General features: G+C 40.5%; 1 protein-coding gene across 2 annotated transcripts in view; it reads left to right on the top strand.

Annotated features, from left to right (window-relative positions):
* Positions 1-21,501, top strand: part of ANKLE2 (ankyrin repeat and LEM domain containing 2) — a 29,266-nt gene extending 7,765 nt beyond the window's left edge. For both annotated transcript variants that reach the window (XM_080940455.1, XM_080940454.1), the window contains exons 6-13: positions 6,355-6,477; positions 8,577-8,643; positions 12,950-13,119; positions 14,163-14,269; positions 14,609-14,799; positions 18,434-19,058; positions 19,572-19,703; positions 20,069-21,501. In XM_080940455.1, coding sequence (XP_080796581.1) covers positions 6,355-6,477; positions 8,577-8,643; positions 12,950-13,119; positions 14,163-14,269; positions 14,609-14,799; positions 18,434-19,058; positions 19,572-19,703; positions 20,069-20,285 — 1,632 coding nt within the window. In that variant the 3' untranslated portion in view covers positions 20,286-21,501. The remainder of the gene's footprint in view (positions 1-6,354; positions 6,478-8,576; positions 8,644-12,949; positions 13,120-14,162; positions 14,270-14,608; positions 14,800-18,433; positions 19,059-19,571; positions 19,704-20,068) is intronic.
* Positions 21,502-21,894: the final 393 nt, after the last annotated feature.

Below are 21,894 nucleotides of genomic sequence, written 5' to 3'. Positions count from 1 at the left end.
GGTTTTCCTTCAGTTTCACAAAATGGCCTCCATGCAGGGTCACCCCACATGACAGCAGCTTAGCAGTGGAGGGAGATTCCACAGCCACTGTATGTCCTTGATTGTAAGGCCAGAAGCATGTGGCCAAAGCTGCCAAGGTTTTCTGCTTGCTGTAGCTGTAACATGGCCTCAAATACATTTCCACCAGCTTCCAGATTTTGTTTTGTTTTGTTTTTGTTTTTTAATTTGGGGTTTTTGTTTTTGTTGTTTTGGTTTTTTAAGACAGGCTTTCTTTGTGTAGCCTTGGCCAGCTTTCTGATTTTGATGGTTTCTCTCACTGGCTTGGCTATTTTAAAACTTGTCCTATAGATCAGGATGGCCTCCAACTCAAAGAGATCAGCCTGCGTCTGCCTCCTGAGTGCTGGTATTAAACTTTTAATTCCTTTTCACAAGTTGGAAGTTTAGCTGGGTAGGTGACACTCTGAGGGTCACCACTCCCTTTATTTTATTTAGGATCAGACTTTTCTTTAAATTATTTATCTCCTTGAGCTCTGGACTTAACTCTGTTACACTTCTGGTGCTCCTTTTCTCCTCAAAATGCATTTTGTATTTTTTCTTGCACTGCTTGCTTCTTTTCTTCATGGTTCTACATAAAAGTCACCACTAATAGCATGACGGAGCCATGTAGTAGGTGGGCCTGAACCTCCTCTGCCAAGATCATTAGTCCAAAACTCACTTTCCCATCAGGCAGATTTTTTGGACAAGAGCAAAAGCAGCCTCTTTTTTTTTTCACCCTAAATATCAAAACAGTGGTTTATAGGACACATATCAATCAATATTCTTCCCTTGAAACCTCTTGAGCTGGGTCCCACAGCAACACTGTCTTCTGTGCTCCTAGTAGGATGGCCTATTAAGTCACACTTAAAGTATCCAACTGGTTTTCTATTCCAGAGTCCCAAAGTGTTCCATATTTCTCCAAACAAAGCATGATCAGGGGGTTGGTAGCGCAAACCTTTAATCCTAGCACTAGGGAAGCAGAGGCAAGTGAATCTCTGTTAAGTTCGATGCTAGCTTGGTCTACACAGTTGAGTTCCACAAAAGCCAGGGCTACACAGAGAAACCTGTCTCAAAAAAACAAAGGTCAGGTTTATAGTCACATCACAGCAGTACTCGAGTCTTTGGCACCAGCTTCTGTCTTACTCAGTGTTCTATTGCTATGAAGAGGCATGGTGACCATGGCAACTCTTACAGAGACAGGCATTTAATTGGGGCTTGTTTCCAGTTCAGAGGTTTTTAGTCCATTGTCTTGGTGGCAGGGAATGTGACAGCATGTAGGTAGACATGGTGCTGGAGAAGCAGCGTAAGAGTTCTACATGTGGGTCCACAGGCAGCAGGAAGAGAGAGCCACTGGGGCTTGCTGGAGCTTCTGAAACTGCCCCTGGTGACAGACTTCCTCCAAGAAGGCCACACCTACTCCAGCATTGCCATACCTAATAGTGCCACTCCCTAGTAACCAGACATTCAAATCTGAGTGCCATTCCCATTCAAACTACCGCACAGTCTGTCTCTGAGTCTTTGCAGCTCAGCTTCCTTCAGTATGAGAGGTGCCATTTGCTTTTATTGTTTACTCTGGCAGGGAGGAACCTAATATATAAGATCAATTCCAGGGACTTCTTGAAGCTATTTTGGGTTAATTTCCCTCCTAATTAAAGAGCTTCCCTGCAGGATGGAAAATTTCAATATCAGAGAAAACTTACAGAACAGGGAGGGCAGGGGCATGTAGCTAAGTAGGTAGAGTGCCTGCCTAGATGTCAACTAGTCCTAATTAGATTGCCAGCGGCACAGAAAACTGTGGTGGTATATGCGTTTCATTCCAGCACCTGGGGGGTAGAGGAAAGAGGAGTAGAAGCTTACCCAATAAGTTTAAGGCAAATCTGTGCTATGTGAGACTTTGTGTTAAGACAAACCAGCCAACCCATGGCTCAGCAGTTGAGAGCACTGGCTCTTCTTCCAGTTGGCCTGGACTCAAGTCCCAGCATATATATGGCCACTCACAAACATCTCACTCTGCTTCCAGGGGATCTGACTCCCTCTTCTGACTTCCCAGAGCACCAGGAACATATGTTGCACACTGATGTACTTGCAGGCAAGACAACTATACACATTAAATGAGATAATTAAGATAACAGCAACACTCCCTTTCCTCCCTCCAACCCCTCCCAGTTTCTCTCCTATCCCTTCAAATTAATAGTCTCTTTTCCTATATTATTGTTACATATATACATATGTGTATGTATATGTATGCACAAATACTTAATTACAACCTTAAAAAATGTATTCGTATACTTTTATGCAAAAATGCTTAAAATTTGTACATTTATCTTTGTTTCTTAAAATAAAGTTTTTCAATAAAAAAAAAAATACACGAAGAATAGCTAAATAAAGGGAGGCCAGGCCACTGGAGAATAAGTGGAGGGAGAAGGAGGAGGAAGGACGACCAAAAAGCAGTGTGCTCTAGGGCGCTCGGGAGATGGGAAGATCTTAATTTTAGACTTGAAACAAGTATAGCATACAGTCCAGGAATACTTCATGAAAGGATGTAAGGACAACACGCATGAACATGTGTGGAAGAGACATAGACAAACACATTTATACAACTCCCTCTCTCAAAATAAGGGAAGGCTTGGGGCAAGTGAAAGAAGCACAGGAAAAGCAGAATGTATCATGGTGGACAGGGGGTAAGCAAAGCACTAAGAGACGAGACCAGCAAGTATATGATGTTCAAAAGAAAATGTCCTAAAAAAAAAGATAACAGCAACAACAAAAAATAAATTTGTGGTTATGAAAGTAACACTCACTGATGAAAAGATTTCACAGGTAGTGAAGAGACATACAGCTAGATGGTTTATTATAGATGGTGGCTTGCTTTCTGCTAAGAAAGGTCAGCTAGGATGTGACTAGAAAGAATGCCAAAAAACAGAAAGCACACAACTTTGTTAAGAGTGTGTAACTGGGGGCTCAGCAGTTAAGAGCACAGACTGCTCTCCCGGAGGTCCTGAGTTCAAGTCCTAGCAATCAAATAGTAGCTTGCAACCATCTATAACAGGAACTGATGCCCTCTTCTGGTGTGTCTGAAGACAGTGACAAGTATACTCATATAAATAAATCTTTTTTTTTTTTTTTTTTAAAAAGATTTATTTATTTCATGTATGTGAGTACACTGTGTTCAGACACACCCGAAGAGGGAATCAGGTCCCTTTACAGATGGTTCTGAGCCATCATGTGGTTGCTGGGAATTGAACTCAGAACCTCTGGAAGAACAGTCAGTGCTCTTAGCCACTGAGCCATCTCTCCAGCCCTAAATAAATCTTAAAAAAAAAAAAAGTGTGTAACTGGCATATGAAAGACTATTTGATCTCTCCAACCACTAAGAAAAGAACGTTAGTGAGGTGGATCAACAGGGAAAGGAGCTTGTCCCTGCAGACCTACAACCTTGGGTTAATCCCTGGGACCCATATGGTCAAAGGAAAGGCTCAGTTCTGCAAGTTGTCCTTTAACCTTGAAGCACATGCACACACAACATGTGTATTATATAAATAAATAAAAATTTTAAATAATGATTTCTAACTTTTCAAAAGTATAGCTTTTAGTTGTTGTTTGCATCTTAAATAAGGGTTTGAGACAAAGGAATTTATTTTATATGAAGGAGAACTCAATGACAGGTTAGAGCGAAGAACTAAACTCTCAGAAATCTGGCAGTTTAGAAAACTGGGAAAGAATTTGAGAAAGCGCTAGGGAGGACAAGGCAGGAGGACTGTTAGTTCAAGGCCAACCTGGTCTCAAATGGTAAGAGAGGAGTAAAATTTTACAAAGGAAGAATATACTTTGATAATATTTTTACAGTGATTTCAGGTAGCTAGCCTAAAACTCATGTATACCCAGTGCTGGGAACTTAGCCTAGAATCTCAAATAGGCTAGGCAAGCCTTCTACCACTGAGCCCACAGTTTTAGTTTCTTTGAAAAAGTGGTGATTTTTAGGTTTCATTGTTGTTTTATTTGTTTTTATTTGCTTGTCTGTTGTTTCTAACATATTTCTTTTAAAATTACCCAGGGACTCAGGAAATTGATCCCAGCTGCTGCAAGAGCACACCTGTCTGAAACAGTAGATAGGAAAAGAGATTAAAGATAATTTAAGACAGAAGTAAAGCTAAAGAGAAATTAGTCAACCAAGCAAAATTATAGGAAGATTTTTTTTCTTTTTAAATAGGAATAAAGTCACATTTCTCCCACCAGACCCTCAAACACACTCCTAATATCAGAACTGTGTGTGGGATGCCAGTTGGATGTTCTCTAACTCAGCTCCAGTGATACTGATTCCCAACCAATCAAGGCTTAGCCACAAAGGATGAGCCTCACCTTAGATACTAGTCATATGCCCAGTTTGTCCTTTGACATCTGAATGATCAGGGTTGTAGGCAAGCTCCACCATGCCCAGCTGACTTGCTCAACTTTTAGAACACTGGTTCTCTGACTATATACTGGGTCCCAAATTATTAAAGTTAAGGTTGACTGGATACCTTTGATGGTCAGTGTTTCCTTGGATCTGGGCACTTAACACCAAATGAAGAGTGACAGATGCTAGTGTTCCAGACTCAGGGCCTGACAAGCAATGGCTATATGCTAGCATGTACTTTGCCAACAATAAAAACAGTATCTTTCTGTTTTTAAGGTCTTTTTCTTTTGGGGTGTTCAATTTTGAGACAGTCTTTTTATAATTATTTTTATGTACAATAGTGCTTTGCCTGCATGTATATCTGTTGCAGGATATTTGATCATACCTCATACCCTGAGATTGTTGTTTACTGGAAAAACCTGTTTCTAGTTTGGTGTGACTCACCCTTGGTATATACCTTCAATCCCAATAGTGAAGGTAAAGTTAGTTTGTAGGATGCCCATGTTTGAAAGTGATGTCTAGTTGAGGCAGACAAAGTGATAAAGAAAGCTTTGATAGAATATGCTCAACTCTCATGAGAAGAGAGGGGAAAGGGGTAGTCCAAAGGAAGGGCCAGACAGAGGAAGAAGCAGTTTATCCAGGTGACTTTTACAAAGACAGGTTGTAAAGAGAACAAGCTAGACACAGGTGATGACAAAATGAGCCAGAGAAGGAGACAGCAGACTGGAACAAATGGCTAGAATTAGTTTGAGGTAAAGCAGAGCAATTCAAGAAAGGTGGGGGTGGAGTTAAATCAATTAATGTGGAGGAGTGTTTTGGACCAGAATAGGGGCTAGAAGCTTCCAGGACTAGGCCTAGGTTAGCAGATTATCATGTGAGTGCTAGGAATTGAACCTGGGACCTCTGGAAGAGCAGTCTGTGCCCTTAACCACTGAGCAATCTCTCCAGCCTTTGAAATGGGGTCTTAAGTAATCCAGGCTGGCCTCAAACCTACTATGTAGCTAAGAGTGACCTTCAATTCCTGACCCTTAAGGCCTGAGGCTTTATTTTCTGTTTTGTTTTGTTTTGTTTTGTTTTGTTTTAATTTCCAGATATGATTGCACATACCTTTAATTCCAGCACTTAGGTGGCAGAGGCAGGCAGGATCTGAGTTTAAGGCCACCATGGTCTACATAGGGAGTTCCAAGCTAGCTAGGGCTACATAGTGAGACCCCGCTTCAAAATATGCTTTTTATTATGTGTGCTGGGGGTTCCACCCAGGGATTGAACTCAGGTTGTCAGGCTTGGTAGACAGTCTGCTGGTTTTGTTTTAAATCAGTGGTTCTCCACCAACAAGAGAATATGCATGGATGGACCTAGGCACCCTACACATAGGTACAGTTGGATCTTCATGTGTGACCTCTAACAGCATCTGGGCCTTCTCTGACTTTGTTGTCTGCCTTCAGATCCCTTTCCACTAACTGGATGACCTTGTATAGCCTCTGTAGATGCACCCACTCCTACTACAGCTTGATATGCCAAGGCAGGTTGATATCCATGGGAGGTCTCCCCTTCTCTGAGGAGAGAGGGAGGTGGGCATAGGGAAAGGGAAAGGGACTGGGAGGAGAGGAGGGGGAGGATCATTGGTTCTCAACCTCTGGGTGGCAACTCCTTTGGGGGTGTGATGACCCTTTCACAGGAGTTGCGTAACATTATTGGAAAATACAGGTATTTACATTATGATTTATAACAGCAGCAAAATTATAGTTATGAAGTAGCAACGGAAATAATTTTGTGGTGGGCGTCACCACAACATGAGGAACTGAATTAAAGGGTTGCAGGCTTAGGAAGGTTGAGAACTACTGTTTTAAGTAAATACCTACTTTACTGTTTCATGTTAATTATTTGAGTAAGCAATTGTGCTTCTTCTACAACTTTCCTAGGGTTTTGATACACCATTGCACTTTGCTTGTAAGTTTGGAAATGTGGATGTAGTCAATGTGCTTTCTTCGCACCCTTTGATTGTGAAAAACCCAAAGAATAAATATGGTAAAACACCTGAAGATGTAAGTAACGTTTTAATGGTAGTTACTATGTTAGAAATTAAAATATGCATTCCGTGACTGTAACTCATGAAATCACAAGAAACTGAGTTGTGTTTGCTTTGTTGGGCACATTTAGAATGCTGACTGCCCAGTATGATGTGCTCCAAAGCCAGTGTGTTTGTGGAGCCAGGAGGGAATGAGCTGACCTAGTCTTGCTGCCTTTATTTTTCTGAAACTGGCCATCAGTTGTTCTGAACAACTCATTCTTACCATGTTCCTTGTACACACGTGAGCCAACCGAGTTCCGAGAGAAGGCAGGCAGGCAATGGTCATGATGAGGGCTATGGTGGTGATGGTGGCGGTTATCATGGTGGCTCTAGTGGTGGTGATATGTGTAAAGCAGCTGATGGCTGTAAAGCAGATAGGGAGCCAGCCCCAGACAAGCTGCTGCACTTCATTGGAGGGAAGCAAGCCTTTTTGTGTTCCTTAGCAATAGAACGGAATATGATGCATACTGCATCTGTGACAAAGACAGACATGGAACTAATAAGATCCAAAGTGCTAATTTAAGGACCAGGCATTAGATGCTGCTAGCTAACCTAGATCTACTATCAGAAATAAAACCTAAAGGACATTCTTCTAGTAGGAGTGTCTTCCTTAGGGTCAGGCCCCTTCTTTAGCTATTTCAACATTTAGTAACAGTTGATAGAAAACTTCCCTAACATACACAAGGCCTTGGTATTTGGGAATGGAGGAAGGAAGAAAAGAGAAAACAATACATTTTTCTACCAAGAGATATAGTTTTATCTATATTTTTAATAAAATTATTTTGATAACCAGCCTTAAATTGTATATATAACTGTTGTGTGTCATATATACAATGTTGGACATAGCACCTAGTGTCTCACATATGCTAAATAAGCCTTCTAAAAGTGAACAGTTTTAGTTTGTTTCATAAAGTGGTAACTTATGGTAACATAAAGTTGTTTTGGCTTTATTTGAGAGTATTTGCTGTTCTGTTGTTTCTAACATATTACCAGTGTTGTAATTACACAAGAGCTCAGAGAATTGATTCTAGCAGCTGCAAAAATACACCTATGTTCTATATAAGATAGTAGCACTCTGAGCTCAGATACCCAACAGCAAAAGTTGTGTAGAGAGGGTATACTTTCAGACTGTAAAACTCCTTCAGATGAGAAACTGTAGCATTTCATGTATTCATACTTGATACACTTTTTTAAATTATTTTTATTTTATGTGCATTGGTATTTACCCACATGTCTATGTGCAGGAAGTCAGATCCCCTGGAAATGTAGTTACAGACACTTGTAAATTGCCATATGGGTGCTGGGAATTGAACCCAAGTGCTGTGGAAGAACAGCCAATGTTCTTAACTGCTGAGCAATCTTTCTAGCTCCCTGATATACTTTTAAGGTTTTTTGTTTTGTTTTGTTTTTCACAAAATGGGAAACTAAAGTTGTGTGGAGAAAAAGGTACGTTTTACCATGTTGCTAGAGGCTGGAGAAACAACTCAGTGGTTAAGAGCACTTGCTGAGGTGCCATACACATTTAATCCCAGCACTCAGACAAAAGCAGGTGAGTGTACCTCTGAATTTGAGGACAGCTGGGGCTACACAGAGAAACCTTGTCTTGAAAACTCATCCAAACAAAAACCCCACTTACTGCTCTAGCAGAAGACTGCAGCTGTGTTCCCAGGTTGGATGACTCACAGCTGCCTGCAACTTTAGCTCCAGGGAAACCAACACCTTCTCACCTCTGGGGCATCTGCACATATATACATATCCACACATATATACAACATATACCCATACACATAATAAATAATACAAGTTTTAAATACTGTCTATTTTACCAGCTTTAAAGTTAAGAAAACATTTATTTGTTAGGGAATGTAATATAGTCATATTTAGAATGCTCACTTTGTCCTCCTATTGCCTATAAGCATGGCACTAGGATTTTATGTCATCATAAATTAAAATTGATTTTTTTTTCACTCAGAGAATATCAGGAAATTGGGGTTATCTATGTATTCTCTGAAATTTGTGGGGTCAGACAATTAAGAAAAAAGAATGCTCACTTTGTCTGTTTTGTTTAAACAGGTAATTTGTGAAAGAAGCAAAAACAAATCTGTAGAAGTAAAAGAAAGGATTAGAGAATACTTAATGGGTGAGTGGACCTGGGGCAGCACAGCAGAGATTGATCTGCTTTCCCAGGGTCTAAAAAAATAGTGCTGTGAATGCCCTCAGGGCCTTTTGAAATGACTGTCTTTCTTAGATACTGCACCTTCTTGCCTGATTTCATGCTACCTGTTCTTGTTCTGATTTTAGGCTCTCTTTTACTTGCTTGCCGCTCAGGGACTCACTCCATCTCTGAAACAGGTTTATTTGGCTTTTATTTTCAAAGAGGTTGTATTTTGGGTCTGTCTACCTCTTCTGCCCCTATGAGGCTGTCTAGCTCAGCTTAACCTTTCAAACCTAGGACCCAATCCGGATCATTATCCTGCTGGATTGTGGAGGTATAGTATTCATTCATGTTCATTTTCTCTCTCCTTGCCATCTCTTTCTTCCCCCTCCTCTCTTTCTCTCCTACACTTTCTTTTCCCTTCTTTCTCCTCAATCCCTCTCTTTTTCAAAACTGCTTAGACATGGGTTAAGCCAACAGAAAGTATTAGCCTACCAGCAACCTCATTAGGTGTTCAGGATCCCAGTGTATCCATGAATCTTTCTCAGGGTGACCTTCTTATGCACAAAATCCATATCGTTGGTTAACATATTTTAGTTAGCAAGTATAATTAGCCAGAAGTGGACGGAACTATAAAAGCCAAAAAAAAACAAGGTTAGTATGTTTAGAGATCTTCCCAGGAACTATGGACTTGGAAGGATTGCTCTTTGCTTTTTGGCATGTGGTGCTGTCTATATGCTAAGTTTTATGGCCTGAATAAGTAAGTACTTCCATGAGGTGTACTAAGGTCTGGGGACCTGTTCCACATCTCTTCTTTTCTTCTGCTCAGGAGCTCCTTCCTAATTGTGGCTTCTGTGCGTCTGGTCTGTGGCTATGTTAGTTTGAAGACTGTCCTATGTTGTTTTCAGTACATCTCAGAAGATGTGTTGCTACTTTTCCCTTTGTATTTTTCTACCCATGGACCCAGTTTGTTGTTTCTGCTGGCCAAGTAAAAATTGAAGTTTTCTGGCCTTTGTTTTGACTTCTTTCTTTCTTAAGGTATATAGCCATGATCGTGGCTTAGCATAGTATCTCTGGGTATTTTCTCGAGTCAGAGTCCCTATAGCCTGTATATCTGACATTTTGTAGAATTGGGTGCTGTCTTAGGGTTTCCAGTGATGTAAAGAGGCACACTATGACCAAGGCATCTTTTATAAAGGAAAACATTTAATTAGAGCTGGCTTACAGATTCTGAGGTTCAGTCCATTTGGAAGCATAGCAGTGTCCATGCAGGCATGGTGCTGGAGGAGGAGCTCAAGAGTTCTGCATCTTGTTCTGAGGCAAACAGAAAACTGTTTTCAGGCAGTTAGGAGGAGGGCCTCAAAGTTCATCCCTAGAGTAACACATTTCCTCCAACAAGGCCACACCTCCTAATAGTGCCACTGCCTGGGTCAGGCATACTCAAACCACCACAAACTCCCAATCTGAGATTATCCAGATTTTTAGTTGTACTCTGATCTCTTTCAGTCCTTTCTGCCTGTGCACCCATGAATCCCCGTGTATGGTAGAGATGGCAGAGATGTCTCTTGGTCTAGCTGTCATATGTTGGAGATTCCAGTTGTGTTAAAGAACACAAACTAAACTGCCAGAATTACCTTAAAATGTAATTAGTTACAGTTTGTAGTGGGACTTTTCTTATTTGTAAACATATAATTTAATTACTGCTAAGATCTAGTCACCTAGCTTTTCCTGGGATTAGTATGGTATTTCTACATCTATGTTCCTTTTTATTACTCAGCCTTGTGAAATTTTGCATACCTTCCCTGTTTCTTGCTGAGGGTCATTAAAACCCAGGCAAGAGTGTCAGTATTTTTCTTGTGGCAGTTTTCACATCCTAGACTTAATACTTCAGGGAGCATGCTGTAGAACTGACTACATTGCTACAGGCTGCTCAGTCATCCAGAAGACACCCAGACTTGCATAAATAGAGGGAGAGAACATACAATTATTTCTTTTTATTTTATGTGCATTGGAGTTGCCTGCATGTATGGCTGTGTGAGGGTGTCAGACCTTGGAGTTACAGACTCGATAAACTGCCATGTGGGTGCTGGGGATTGAACCCAGGTCCTTTGGAGAGCAACCAGTGTTCTTAACTGCTGAGACATCACTGCAGCCCCCAACACACAACATTTTAAGGAAGTGAATAGGATAGAAAAGCTAGACAAGACCACTGAGGCTCTGACCCCAGTTCTCTTGATGCAGTATTATTGTCTTCTCCAGAGTGCTGGGGATTGCACTCAGGTCCTCATGCATGCTGGACTCCACCTTCAATCTGCCTTGTAGCCTTACATACAAGCTTTAACATCTTGCAGTGGTAAAGTATATTTCTGGAACATTGTAATATGCAAAGCCCTAGGTTCTATCCTCAGCATGTGTGTACACATACACACACTCCAAATTTTTAAAGGGCTTGAATATTCAAAAGAAAGGTAAGCCATATTTTATGAATAGCTAGGTTATATACAAGGTTTGTTGTGTACTTTCTAAAAAAGCAACTATTATTTCAAAATCCATGAAATGGGAAGGGGATAGAAATCTGTCATTTATGCAAATCTCATAGGTATGTAATATCTGTCACAATCTCAGCTATTAAAATGTTAAACACATTTCCCTGGTTGATTTGTTTGTTTTGAGGCAGAGTCACACTATATATTCGTGGCTGCCCAGGAACTCAGTCTGTAGACAAGCTGGCCTTAAACGCAGAGATTAGTCTGCCTTTGCTTCCAAAGAGCTGGGATTAAAGGCATATGCCACTATGCCCAACCATTTTCCTATTTTTAAAGATTATTTTATTGTATGTGCATGAGTGTTTTGTGTGCATATATATATGTATGTACATCAAGTGCATACCTGGTACCTACAGAGCATAGAAGAGGGTGCTGGATTCTGTACACCTGGACTACTACAAATAGGTAGTTAGAATTAGAGGAACCAAATCCTGGTACCCAAGCAGCAAATTCTCTTAACTGCTTAACTCTACCTCCATCACCCCCTTTGTTTGTTTGTTTGTTTGTTTGTTTAATGTAGAATCTCATGTAGCCCAAGATGGCCTCAAACTCACTAAACTCAGAATGATCTTGATTTCTGATTCTCTTCCCTTGTCCTCCTGGGATTGCAGGTATAAGCCCCCATACCCAGTTTTCTCAGTATCAAGCCTGAGGCATCATGTGCATTCTAGACAGGTAATAAATGTTAAAGATTTTAGTGCTGTGGGTTTTAGGTAGGTTTCATGTTAACACTCTTCTAAGTAGAAAAAGAAAGATATAAAAGCTATTATAAGCCCTTGAAGTAAAAAATTACCAGGAAATCATGAGCCGCATGACAAGCTGATATTCTAGCACATCTCTTCTGCAGAAATGAGGGGTGGAGTCAGGGAAGAAGGAAGTGTGACCTTTTTGTACTGAGCTCCTTCTCTGTCTTAATCAGACTCATGACTCGTCTTACAGCTTCCTTGAGTGTCTGCTTGCCTCTTCTCTCATTCCTTTTTAAAAAATTTTTTAATGTTTTTTGTTTTGTTTATATTCAACATATTTCAGGACATGAATTTTATGTGTCTTTTATGGATGATAGAGTTGAGAAGTGTGTGTATGTATGCGTGTGTACATGCAGTTGAGGGCACACGGTGGGTGTGTGTGCATGATGCGGACTAGGAAAAAGAAAAGGTAGTTTGGCTTCAGAAGTTTTACCATAAAGTAGAATTGCCTAGAAGTAGTGACAGATCAGATAATTTTTAAAGACAGGGAATAATTGCATGATGCCTTCTAGATTTGAAGTTTTGGTGAAATAACATTGATAAACCATTGAAAAACAGAAACTGCAGATTAAGGAGAAGCAATATGGGGCAGGTTTGTTTCTTTGTTCATATGGGATAGGATTGAACCTTAGTGACCTGTTTGTTAGCTTATAGTTAACCTTTTTTTTTTTTTTTTTACAAATATTACTCTTGGCAGCTCATGTACTGAAGAATACCATAATTAGCATCTTCATTTGTGTCCTCAAAGCCTTGCAAGGTGTATCATTGTCTCCGTTATGCATACAGGGGTCAGAAAACAAAAGCAAACAAACAAAACCCTCATTTAGTAGAAAATGGAGAAGAGACTCACTTAGTAGTTGTTGACACAGATTGGTGTTGGACCCCAATCCTATCTTATTGCCTGGTTCTTTCTGTCACTGTTTTCCTTGATGTTTTCCTACACCCTGACTCAGACCAAATTAAGTAGAAGCTTATGGCTGACATTTATCTCCTATTCAGGTCACTACTATGTGCCACTCCTGAGAGCTGAAGACACTTCTCCTGTCATTGGGGAGCTGTGGTCCTCAGACCAGAAAGCCGAGGCCTCTAGTGCTGAGCACTGTAGAAGCAGCCCCAGAGACCCTGTGATGACACTGCGAGCTTTCGTGGGGCCTCTAAGTCCATCCAAAGTGAGTAGCCAGAAAGAGCAGCTTTGGGAACTGTCCTGGCTAACATTTTAGGGATCAGTACTTGAATCTGTTGCTTTGTTTTGGTCATGGAGGCCAACTCATGGAAGCCTATGGTCACCTTTTCTGAGAACACCTCTAATGAAGTATTAATGAGGCCTTGAAGTGTTTGTTTTGTTATGTGGCCAGGCAAGATGTATTGGAAGCCCAGGCCTCCCAGCATGTTAGTGTTTTCCTGGCCAAGTTCCTTTTATTCCTTACCTGTCCGTTGCAACATAGGGAGCTCTACATTTGCAAACACAAATTTCAGACTGTGCTTCCTATACATGAAACTCTTACCCCTTCCCCCACATTCCTGAGTTCCTGTCATACACCTATTTAGTTGAGCTCTACTTAACAAATGAAAGAATTGCTGGGTCTACATGCTTTTATGCCAGATTTACAGTTGGCAGCTTTCTCCAGTGAAATATATCATTGATATATTATTTAAAACTTTCTAAATAAGCTTGTGATAGTGGCAGATGCTGTAATTCCAGTTTTGTGGGAGGTTAAGGCATAATTTGAAATTAAGACTGGGCTATACACATAGTAAGATCTTGTCACAAAACAACTTTCTAAATAATTTGCAAAAAAAATTCCAGTAAGGATTACTCATGAGAGAGAGATTTCAGCTTTCCTTATGTAATGGCAAAGGGGCTATGAACCAGTGAGGTGGCAGAGAGACAATACCTGTTGTACTTAGGGTGAGGCTTCCTACTTAGGCTGTCCTGGGACAGATCTGACCCTCAACATTAGGCAGCAGAAAAAGGCAGATCTCCTTTGTATCACTTTTCCTGGAGTTGTAAACAAACATTTACCTAGGAAAAGTCATACAACCAACCCCACCTTTCCCAGATCCAGTGAGGTCCTGCTCTCTCTCGGCTATTTTTAGAAATGGCTGCAAAATCTAAAAGGTGGTAAAAAGCCAGTAAGTCTGAGGTGTTGGTGGTTCTAAGTCTCGGGTGAGCTGCATGAAGCACAGCCTAATTTGACACTTTCTCTTCCAGGCAGAAGATTTTCGAAAGCTTTGGAAAACTCCACCTCGAAAGAAAGCAGGCTTCTTCCATGGCATCAGAAAGTCTGACCCAGAACGAGGCATTGAGAGAGTTGGAAGGTATTCATAGGACCACGACTGCCAGGCTGAGCAAAGTGTGCTGTGTGGTCATGGATAAATCATAAAACCATTAATTATGAATACTGAAATGTAACAGTTCTGAGAAGAAATTAGAACCTCTTCTCAAAGGATGTGCCCAGTCTGAACTGCTACAGACCTAAAGTTTTACATCCCTACTAAAGCAAGGACATACATTAAGAGGATTTGTGTGTAATTTTTTTTCTTTTCCCTGAAACAGCAGTGGCCCTTCAGGGATTACATGCTATTTTCTGTGTAGTTGGATTTTTGTTTTGCTTTTCTTTTCCTGTTTTCTCAACTGTTGTGTTTTATTTCTTACAGGGAGCTAGCTCATGAGCTGGGGTATCCCTGGGTTGAATACTGGGAATTTCTGGGATGTTTTGTTGATCTGTCTTCCCAGGAAGGCTTGCAAAGACTAGAAGAATACCTTATCCAGAAAGAGTTAAGCAAAAAGGTTCAACAAGAAATAGGAGAAAATGAAGGCTGCCTTCAGGACAGAACCTCAAATTTTGGTAAGTAGGTGCAAGTTTTTTTCTTTTTTAATATGTTTTTAATATAAAATGAGATCTTTTCCTCAAAGTGAAGTCAGAAAATGTGCATATAGTTGTGTTATAACAAACAGCCAAACAAAAGCAAGATATCACAGCAAGCTCTGTGTGTCTGGAGCACTTGTATGTATATGTAGTCTATGAATTGTATTTATGCATGGAATAATATATAAAAATTCAAAATCACAACAAGCAATGTGTGTGTATGCTACATGAAAAATGTGGTATCCTTGCAAGGAGTCTGGTACTTTTGGCTTCTTTTACTGACCTAGATATGCTTTATATTTTAATAGGTAATGCCTGAAAAAGAATAAGTAACATAGGTTTCAGAAAACTGGGCATTATATTTTGTAAAGTAATTGGGTATGACATGTCTTGCGTACAAAGCAAGTATTAATGAGATTCTTGGAAAAGGTTAACCTGAGTACAAAAAACATAAAATAGTTTCTCATTCACCAACATCATTAAAGAAGGTAAAATTAGTCTGTTGTAATTCTAATAGAACATGTGCTTACCATGAGCAAAGCCATAGGTTCAGTTTCTAGCACTAGGGGGTAGGAGGAGATATTAAAGTTTTTAATTTTATATGTTGCACTAAATATTTAAAAATAGAATGGCTTTTCTCGAGGTCTCTCTCCACAGGCACCATTTCTAGTACAGAGCCACACACATAGACTCTGTTGCCTGCCAAGGTCTTACTCTGTCCGCACGACTCCCTTCCCTGGCAGTTTACTCCGCCTGCCCTGCTGCCTCCATCCCAGGGTGTTTCTTTACCCCAAATCCCAACACAAACACAACTCTAAGGCCCGATAGCTTTTCATACAGGTTTATGTATTCAATTCTCAATCTACAAACCTTCTACACAACAAGATTATATCAAATAGACAAAGATAGAAACTGCCCTTCTATATGAGATATTAGACCTATAAAATCCTTAAATTTTCATAGCTACTTAACGCCAGTGAAGCCCACCTGGATCTAATTCATCCTTCCCGAGGTCCATCTTGGAGCTCCTCTCTCATCCCCATTCCCTACCCCTCCACCTCCCCCCCCAACCCCATTCTCTGACCTCACCAGCTCTCACCTTTATTTTACTAATTAAAATAGGAAAGTTTTGATGAAGTCCTGAGTCTGTAACTAGGCAGCACTTCCTGGGGAAGTGAAATTAACATTAAAATACGAACAGCTTCAGGACAGTCTGCAATTATACACCTAAAGTGAAATGGGAAAAGAAAAATATTCTTTAAAGGAAGGAAATACCTAGGGCTGGAGACATTTCTCTACAGTTAGAAATATTTGCTGCTTTTGGAGAAGACCCAAATTCAGATCCCAGCACCTACATGTGTGGTGGTTGACTACTGTCTATAACTCCAGTTCCAGAGGGTCTCACACCCTCTTTCTACCTCTGCTGGCATCGGGTATACATAAAATGTGCATAACACACAAGTAGAATGCTCACAGAATTTTATATATTGCTTAATCAGGTATAAAAGCATAAACTAGTAGAACCCTTAATACAGGTTTCTTCGCCTACAGTTAAGGATTGCCTGAGGAAGTAAGTAGCTCTATCCTTAGAAAAATCCTGCTTTTAAATAAAATTATGCTTTAAAACTCTTTAAAGTAGTGAATGGGGCTAGAGATGGCTCAGCGGTTAAGAGCACCAACTGCTCTTCCAGAGGTCCTGAGTTCAAATCCCAGCAACCACATGGTGGCTCACAACCATCTGTAATGGAATCTGATGACCTCTTCTGGTGTGTCTGAAGACAGCTGCAGTGTATTCATAAATAAAATAAATAAATTTTTAAAAAGTAGTAAATGATGTAGACAATTAAAATGAGTGATGTAAAATAATCAGTCATTAATGTAGAGAAAAACTTTAAGTATATTTATATAATATTAATTTTCAAAATATTAAAATGATTATAGCAACATTAGAGTTGCATCTCATTTCAACATTTTCCAAATGTTTTACAATTAACATAATATCATTTTGTAATTAAAACTAAAATGAAACAAACAAAAAAAAAAAAAAACTAGTAAATCTAACTGGAAACCAGCTGGCGAGTCAGGAGCCTTCATTGTAGGTCCTCTAACATGGAGTACCGCCCTCCCTGAAGAAAAGGCTTAGGGTTGCTGTTGGCCTAGCAGCACTTTATTCTTACATCAGAGCTTTCACTGAATCAGAAGTAAAACCGTGGTATTATGAATCAAATACAGATAGTGGGTGTAGTAGTGTTAGCATCTAAGAGGGGCTAGGAAAATGATCAGCTCAATGCAAACTGCAGCTACACAGAAAGTTAGAGGCCAGGCTGGCAAGTGGCATAGGGCCCTTTCATGCGTGGATGTGCCAGTTAATACCCAGAACTGAAGTAAAGAGGCAGAAAGAATATGGCCAACCTAAGCTATATAAGAAGAGGCTATCCAGGAATAAAGAGACCCTGTCTCAAAAATAAAATGGAACAGTCAGTCACTGGTGGTGCACACCTTTAATCCCAGCACAGGTAGGAGGATCTCTGAGATTGAGGCCAGCCTGGTCTACAAAGTGAGTTCTGGAACAGCCAGGGCTACACAGTGAAATCCTTTCTCAAAAAAAAAAAACAAAAGAAAAAAACAAGTAAAATTTTAAATTCAAGTAGAAACTTTATATAACTACAGCTTTGATTTCCCCAAAATAGAAGTTAATGTAATAAGCTTTCTATGTTAAAATTGAACCACTGACCTACAAATGACATTTCCTAGAAGAATATGGGGAAGGAGGGAACATACAGCCTGCACTGTGGAAACAGAAAGATCGGTTCCTTGCGATGGCATGGCAAGTGGAAGACCAGGTCCTATCCCTAGAATCACGCAAAGGGGGAAGGAGAGAGAATGCCACAAAGTACTTATTTCTAGTCTCCTGCCACTACCTGTACATGCGCACGAGCGTATGCACACACACACACACACAGCACACGTTATATACGTAGACACACATCATACTTAATTAAAAATGAGTCTTGAGAGGCAACTTTGACTATGCCAGAGTAAAGGCTATGTACATGAGCTGTGGAAGAAGCTGCACCAGGTTGGGAGTCAGTGCCAGGATGCATCTTTATATACTCTGAACCTATAGTTTCATGAGACTATAAGCACTTAATTAATGTTAAAGAGTTCTCTTATAGCAACTAACTTCAGTGTTACTCTCCAGTTGTTAGATTTCATGAAGTAGTTTTTATATTTCATTTATTTTTTAAAGATTTGTTTTATGTAAGTACATTGTCGTTGTCTTCAGACACACCAAAAGAGGGCATTGGATTCCGAGATGGTTGTGAGCCACCATGTGGAATTGAACTCATGACCTCTAGAAGAGCAGTCGGTGCTCTTAACCACTGAGCCATCCCACCTGCCCCCATGAAGTAGTTTTTCACAAGCTTCTACATAGTATTTCTAGAACCTTATCAAATCAACTTGTAGGAAACTGGCCATATGGCCCGTGTCTTAAAACCTAACCCAGTTTTGAAGTAGTCATTTCTTACTTGAGTTGTAGGGTTTCCATTGAGCAAAGGCTCCTTTACAGTTTCATCCTGCGCACTGATATGCAGTTTTGTTGCCCTTACAGGCAGTGGAAAGAAATACAGCAATTCCATCTCTGTGGGAGCATTTCTAGATGGCGATGATGACATTAGCTTGGAAGAAATGAAAAATCGGCAAAATACCATTCCAAGTCAGAGCCAGCCCACAATTGATAAATTCCAAAACTCTAAAAGTAGTTCCCTTCCCTTGGGACAGAAGGACCCTGGAGAAGCCTCAGTTGGATCTTACCCAGATAATAGCAGAAATGGGTTTTGTCATCCTCTGAACAGTACTGCAGATGGAAGGGGTCTAGAAGCCACCAGTGGAGAGGAGGTCCTTCCACCACCTGTCTCTATTTTGACTCAAGAGTTCAATAAACTGAATTTGCAAAGTCTAGGAGATAGCCTTTCTGAGACACCAAATAAAAATGGGAAACTAGAGGATAAGATACTGGCTTCAGGAAAAGTTGTAGTAGAAAGTGACTTGCTGGCATCTCCTCCTGCAATAACAAGACTCGAAAATAAGCAAGTCGGGACCAACAGTGAGGTGTTGGAGGCAATGGCTGAAATGTCTTTGGGCCCCAACAGCCCCCAACTTGGGGTTCAGACTGGTCTAGAACCTGGGTTCTCACCTGCCACACTAGATTCCACCAAGAGGCTCTTCCTGTCTGGGTAAGTTAAAGATGCTTGTAACACTATGTGTGTAGCTTTTTTGATATTCTTGGGCTCTTCTGTCTGGACTATGCTAATCCAGTGTCAACAAGGGAGTGCCAACAGAATGGTATCATCTGTCCAAGTCAATGTTAATAAGGGCATAGAAGACCCAACTAGTATCTTAAAGAGACCTTACCATTACCTACAACACTTACCTTGACTAGCTCTGGCCTTGCCTACTAGCTCCTCCTACCCACACGCCTGAGACTGCTTTAGGTTGATTTATATACTCATCCCAGATTGGTGGGGTGTGTGTTTATTTGTTGTTTTTCATTTATTTTGTGCTTGTAAGTCTCCTATAATAGATACTATAAGCCAAACTCAAGTCCTCTGTAAGACCCCTTAGCTGCTATGCTAAACCATTTCTTTAGCCCCTCCAGATTAGTTGAGTTAAAAATACAATACCTTAAATGCCTCCCCACCATTGCCCAGTGCTTCTGCTTTTTCTCATATTTCTGTTCTGTATTCTAGAGAGGAACCATCAAAACTAGATCGAGATGTTTTAGCAGCTCTTGAGTGTGCGAAAATTGACCCTGATCTGTACCCAGCAGTCCACAGATGGAAAAGTACCGTCATGTGCTACTCGCCCTCAGACAGACAGAGGTACTACTAATCACAGCATTAGAGTGCAGAGACTGACAGGGCCATCATACATAAGTGACTTGTTCACAGTAACAAACTAAACTGGGTTGCTCCCCAGTGCAAGCCTGGCCTGTGTCCATATGGATGTGGTTGAAAAGGAGATGTCCACTGGGGAAAAGTAGGCTTGGCTTGCTCCTGCAAACTGCATCAGGGGAAGCAGTGTACAGCTGGAACATGGGTGTTGTGTGTGAAGTCTTCATATTTGAGACTTCAAAAAGTATCTCCTCCATAAGACAAGTGTCATGCCTATGTCTTTGTTCTGTTCTTAAATCTTTATATTCTGTAGCATGCCTTTCTGTGGTAACACATCTTTTTGGTTTCCATAGTTGGCCAAGTCCTGCACTCAGAGGGAAATTCACAGCTGAGCTGGTGGATCTTGACTGCTCTCATAGCTGCTCAGGACGATGCAGTCCTGGTAGCAGCCCCAGTAACCCGGGCCACACCACCTCTTCCTCTGGCCTGAACAGCCCTGGACGCTACAGTCCCGCACACAGGAGACACTTCCACAGAGTGGCACACGTGGCCAGGCTTGCAGCTCTGTAGAGCCAGCAGTATGCTCACTCCTTTACTTCTTTGTTTTTAAAAGAAGATTAATGCTTATTGGTGAAAATTCCACGAAAGAGTGTATTCTGAATAACTTAATCCTTACTTTGAGGGTACCAAAATTTTAGAAAATACCATGTTCTGAGTATAATTTGAATGTCCAATATTTTGGAAGAAGTTTCTGATATACAATGGCAAAACTGTTTTGTCACTTCATCCTAGTTACTCCAACCTTGAGAAAGCAGGTGGTAGAGAAGCAGATGGGCCTTGACTATCTCAGACTTCCAGAAACACTGCCAGAAGATGGGGTCAGGGAGTTAAAGCCATTGAGAATCATGCTAGTAATCATTGAAAGCTCACCAGCAATAACTAAAACAAAAATCATTTCTCAGTACTTGTCAGTTGTTCCCTGGATTTATCCTGAGATTTTACTGAGCATGATTACATGACAGATGTAGCCCATGTTTTAGAAACCATTTAAAGACCATTACACTAGAGTTTAGCACTTGAGAGCTGAGTTCATTTCAGTGGCTCATGGTATTTACTTTTGGCTTTCCCAAGAGATGTGTAAAGAATAAATAGCACTGCACACCCTAAGGCACCAAGATAAAACCACCTTGCTGAAACTGGGTCCTGTACAACACAAGTTGCTTGCACAAAGCCAGTAGTGAATATATTCACTTGCAGTGCTTAATTAAACCCAATACAGAACTACACCACTGTTTTTGCCAACCTCTGTGCCTTTTGTGAGTCTTTTATTTTTTCCAAATTTAGATTTTTGAGATTAGTGTTAAATGAGTGTTAGATTCTCTTTTGTTCATGAAAATGTTGACCAGACATGCCTTCAACCCCAGCACTCATTAGGCAGAAGCAGGGGGTTATCTGAGGCCAGCCTGGTTGGTATACATAGTTCCAGAACAGCCAGAACTAGAGACCGTTTCTCAAAAAAAAAAAAAAAATAACAATAATAATAATAATAATAAAGAATTCTGAGCTCAAATGTTTAGGTCTTTTTTTTTAAAGCTTATTTTAATGTGGTAAGGAATACCAGAATTGAGATTTTTGGATTCAGTTTGTTTTCATCCCCCTTGTAAGCAGATGAGCTCTAAGTACAAGACAGCCAAAAATCTTTGTTCTCAAACCAACCTACACATTATATATATGTTCTTGTTTTCCTGTGGGGTTTTTCCATACTCAAATAAAAACTGAAGTTCTAGTTCTGCCCTTATTTTCTTTAAATCTTATTCCTTAATGACATTGACATTGTCTGGAGGTCAGTTCTTACACCATGTAGGTCTCAGGGATCCGACTCAGGTCACTGGAATTGAGTTTAACTTGCTGGTTCATCTTTAAATTTTAAGCAGCCACCTTTGGATTATTTTCCCACTAGTGTAAAGGGTCTGATATCTGCTAGTAACACCTAATGATTCCATGTCACAAAAACTGATCTTTCTTGCCCGTAGATGGTCTGTGCTGCTCCTTGAACTGGACAGGTGAGAAGTTGACAGCTTGCTTCAACTACTTGCTGTTCTAGAAAACAGCATATGGGTAGCCAGAGTTAACTCCAAGGGATACCTCTCAGGCCCATTGCTGGACAAGAAGCAGTGTG

The sequence above is a fragment of the Micromys minutus genome (assembly GCF_963924665.1).
Source record: "Micromys minutus genome assembly, chromosome: 29".
NCBI classification, from domain to species: Eukaryota; Metazoa; Chordata; class Mammalia; order Rodentia; family Muridae; genus Micromys; species Micromys minutus.
Note: the sequence above shows the minus strand (reverse complement) of the source record. Positions and strands in the feature narration are given on the sequence as shown.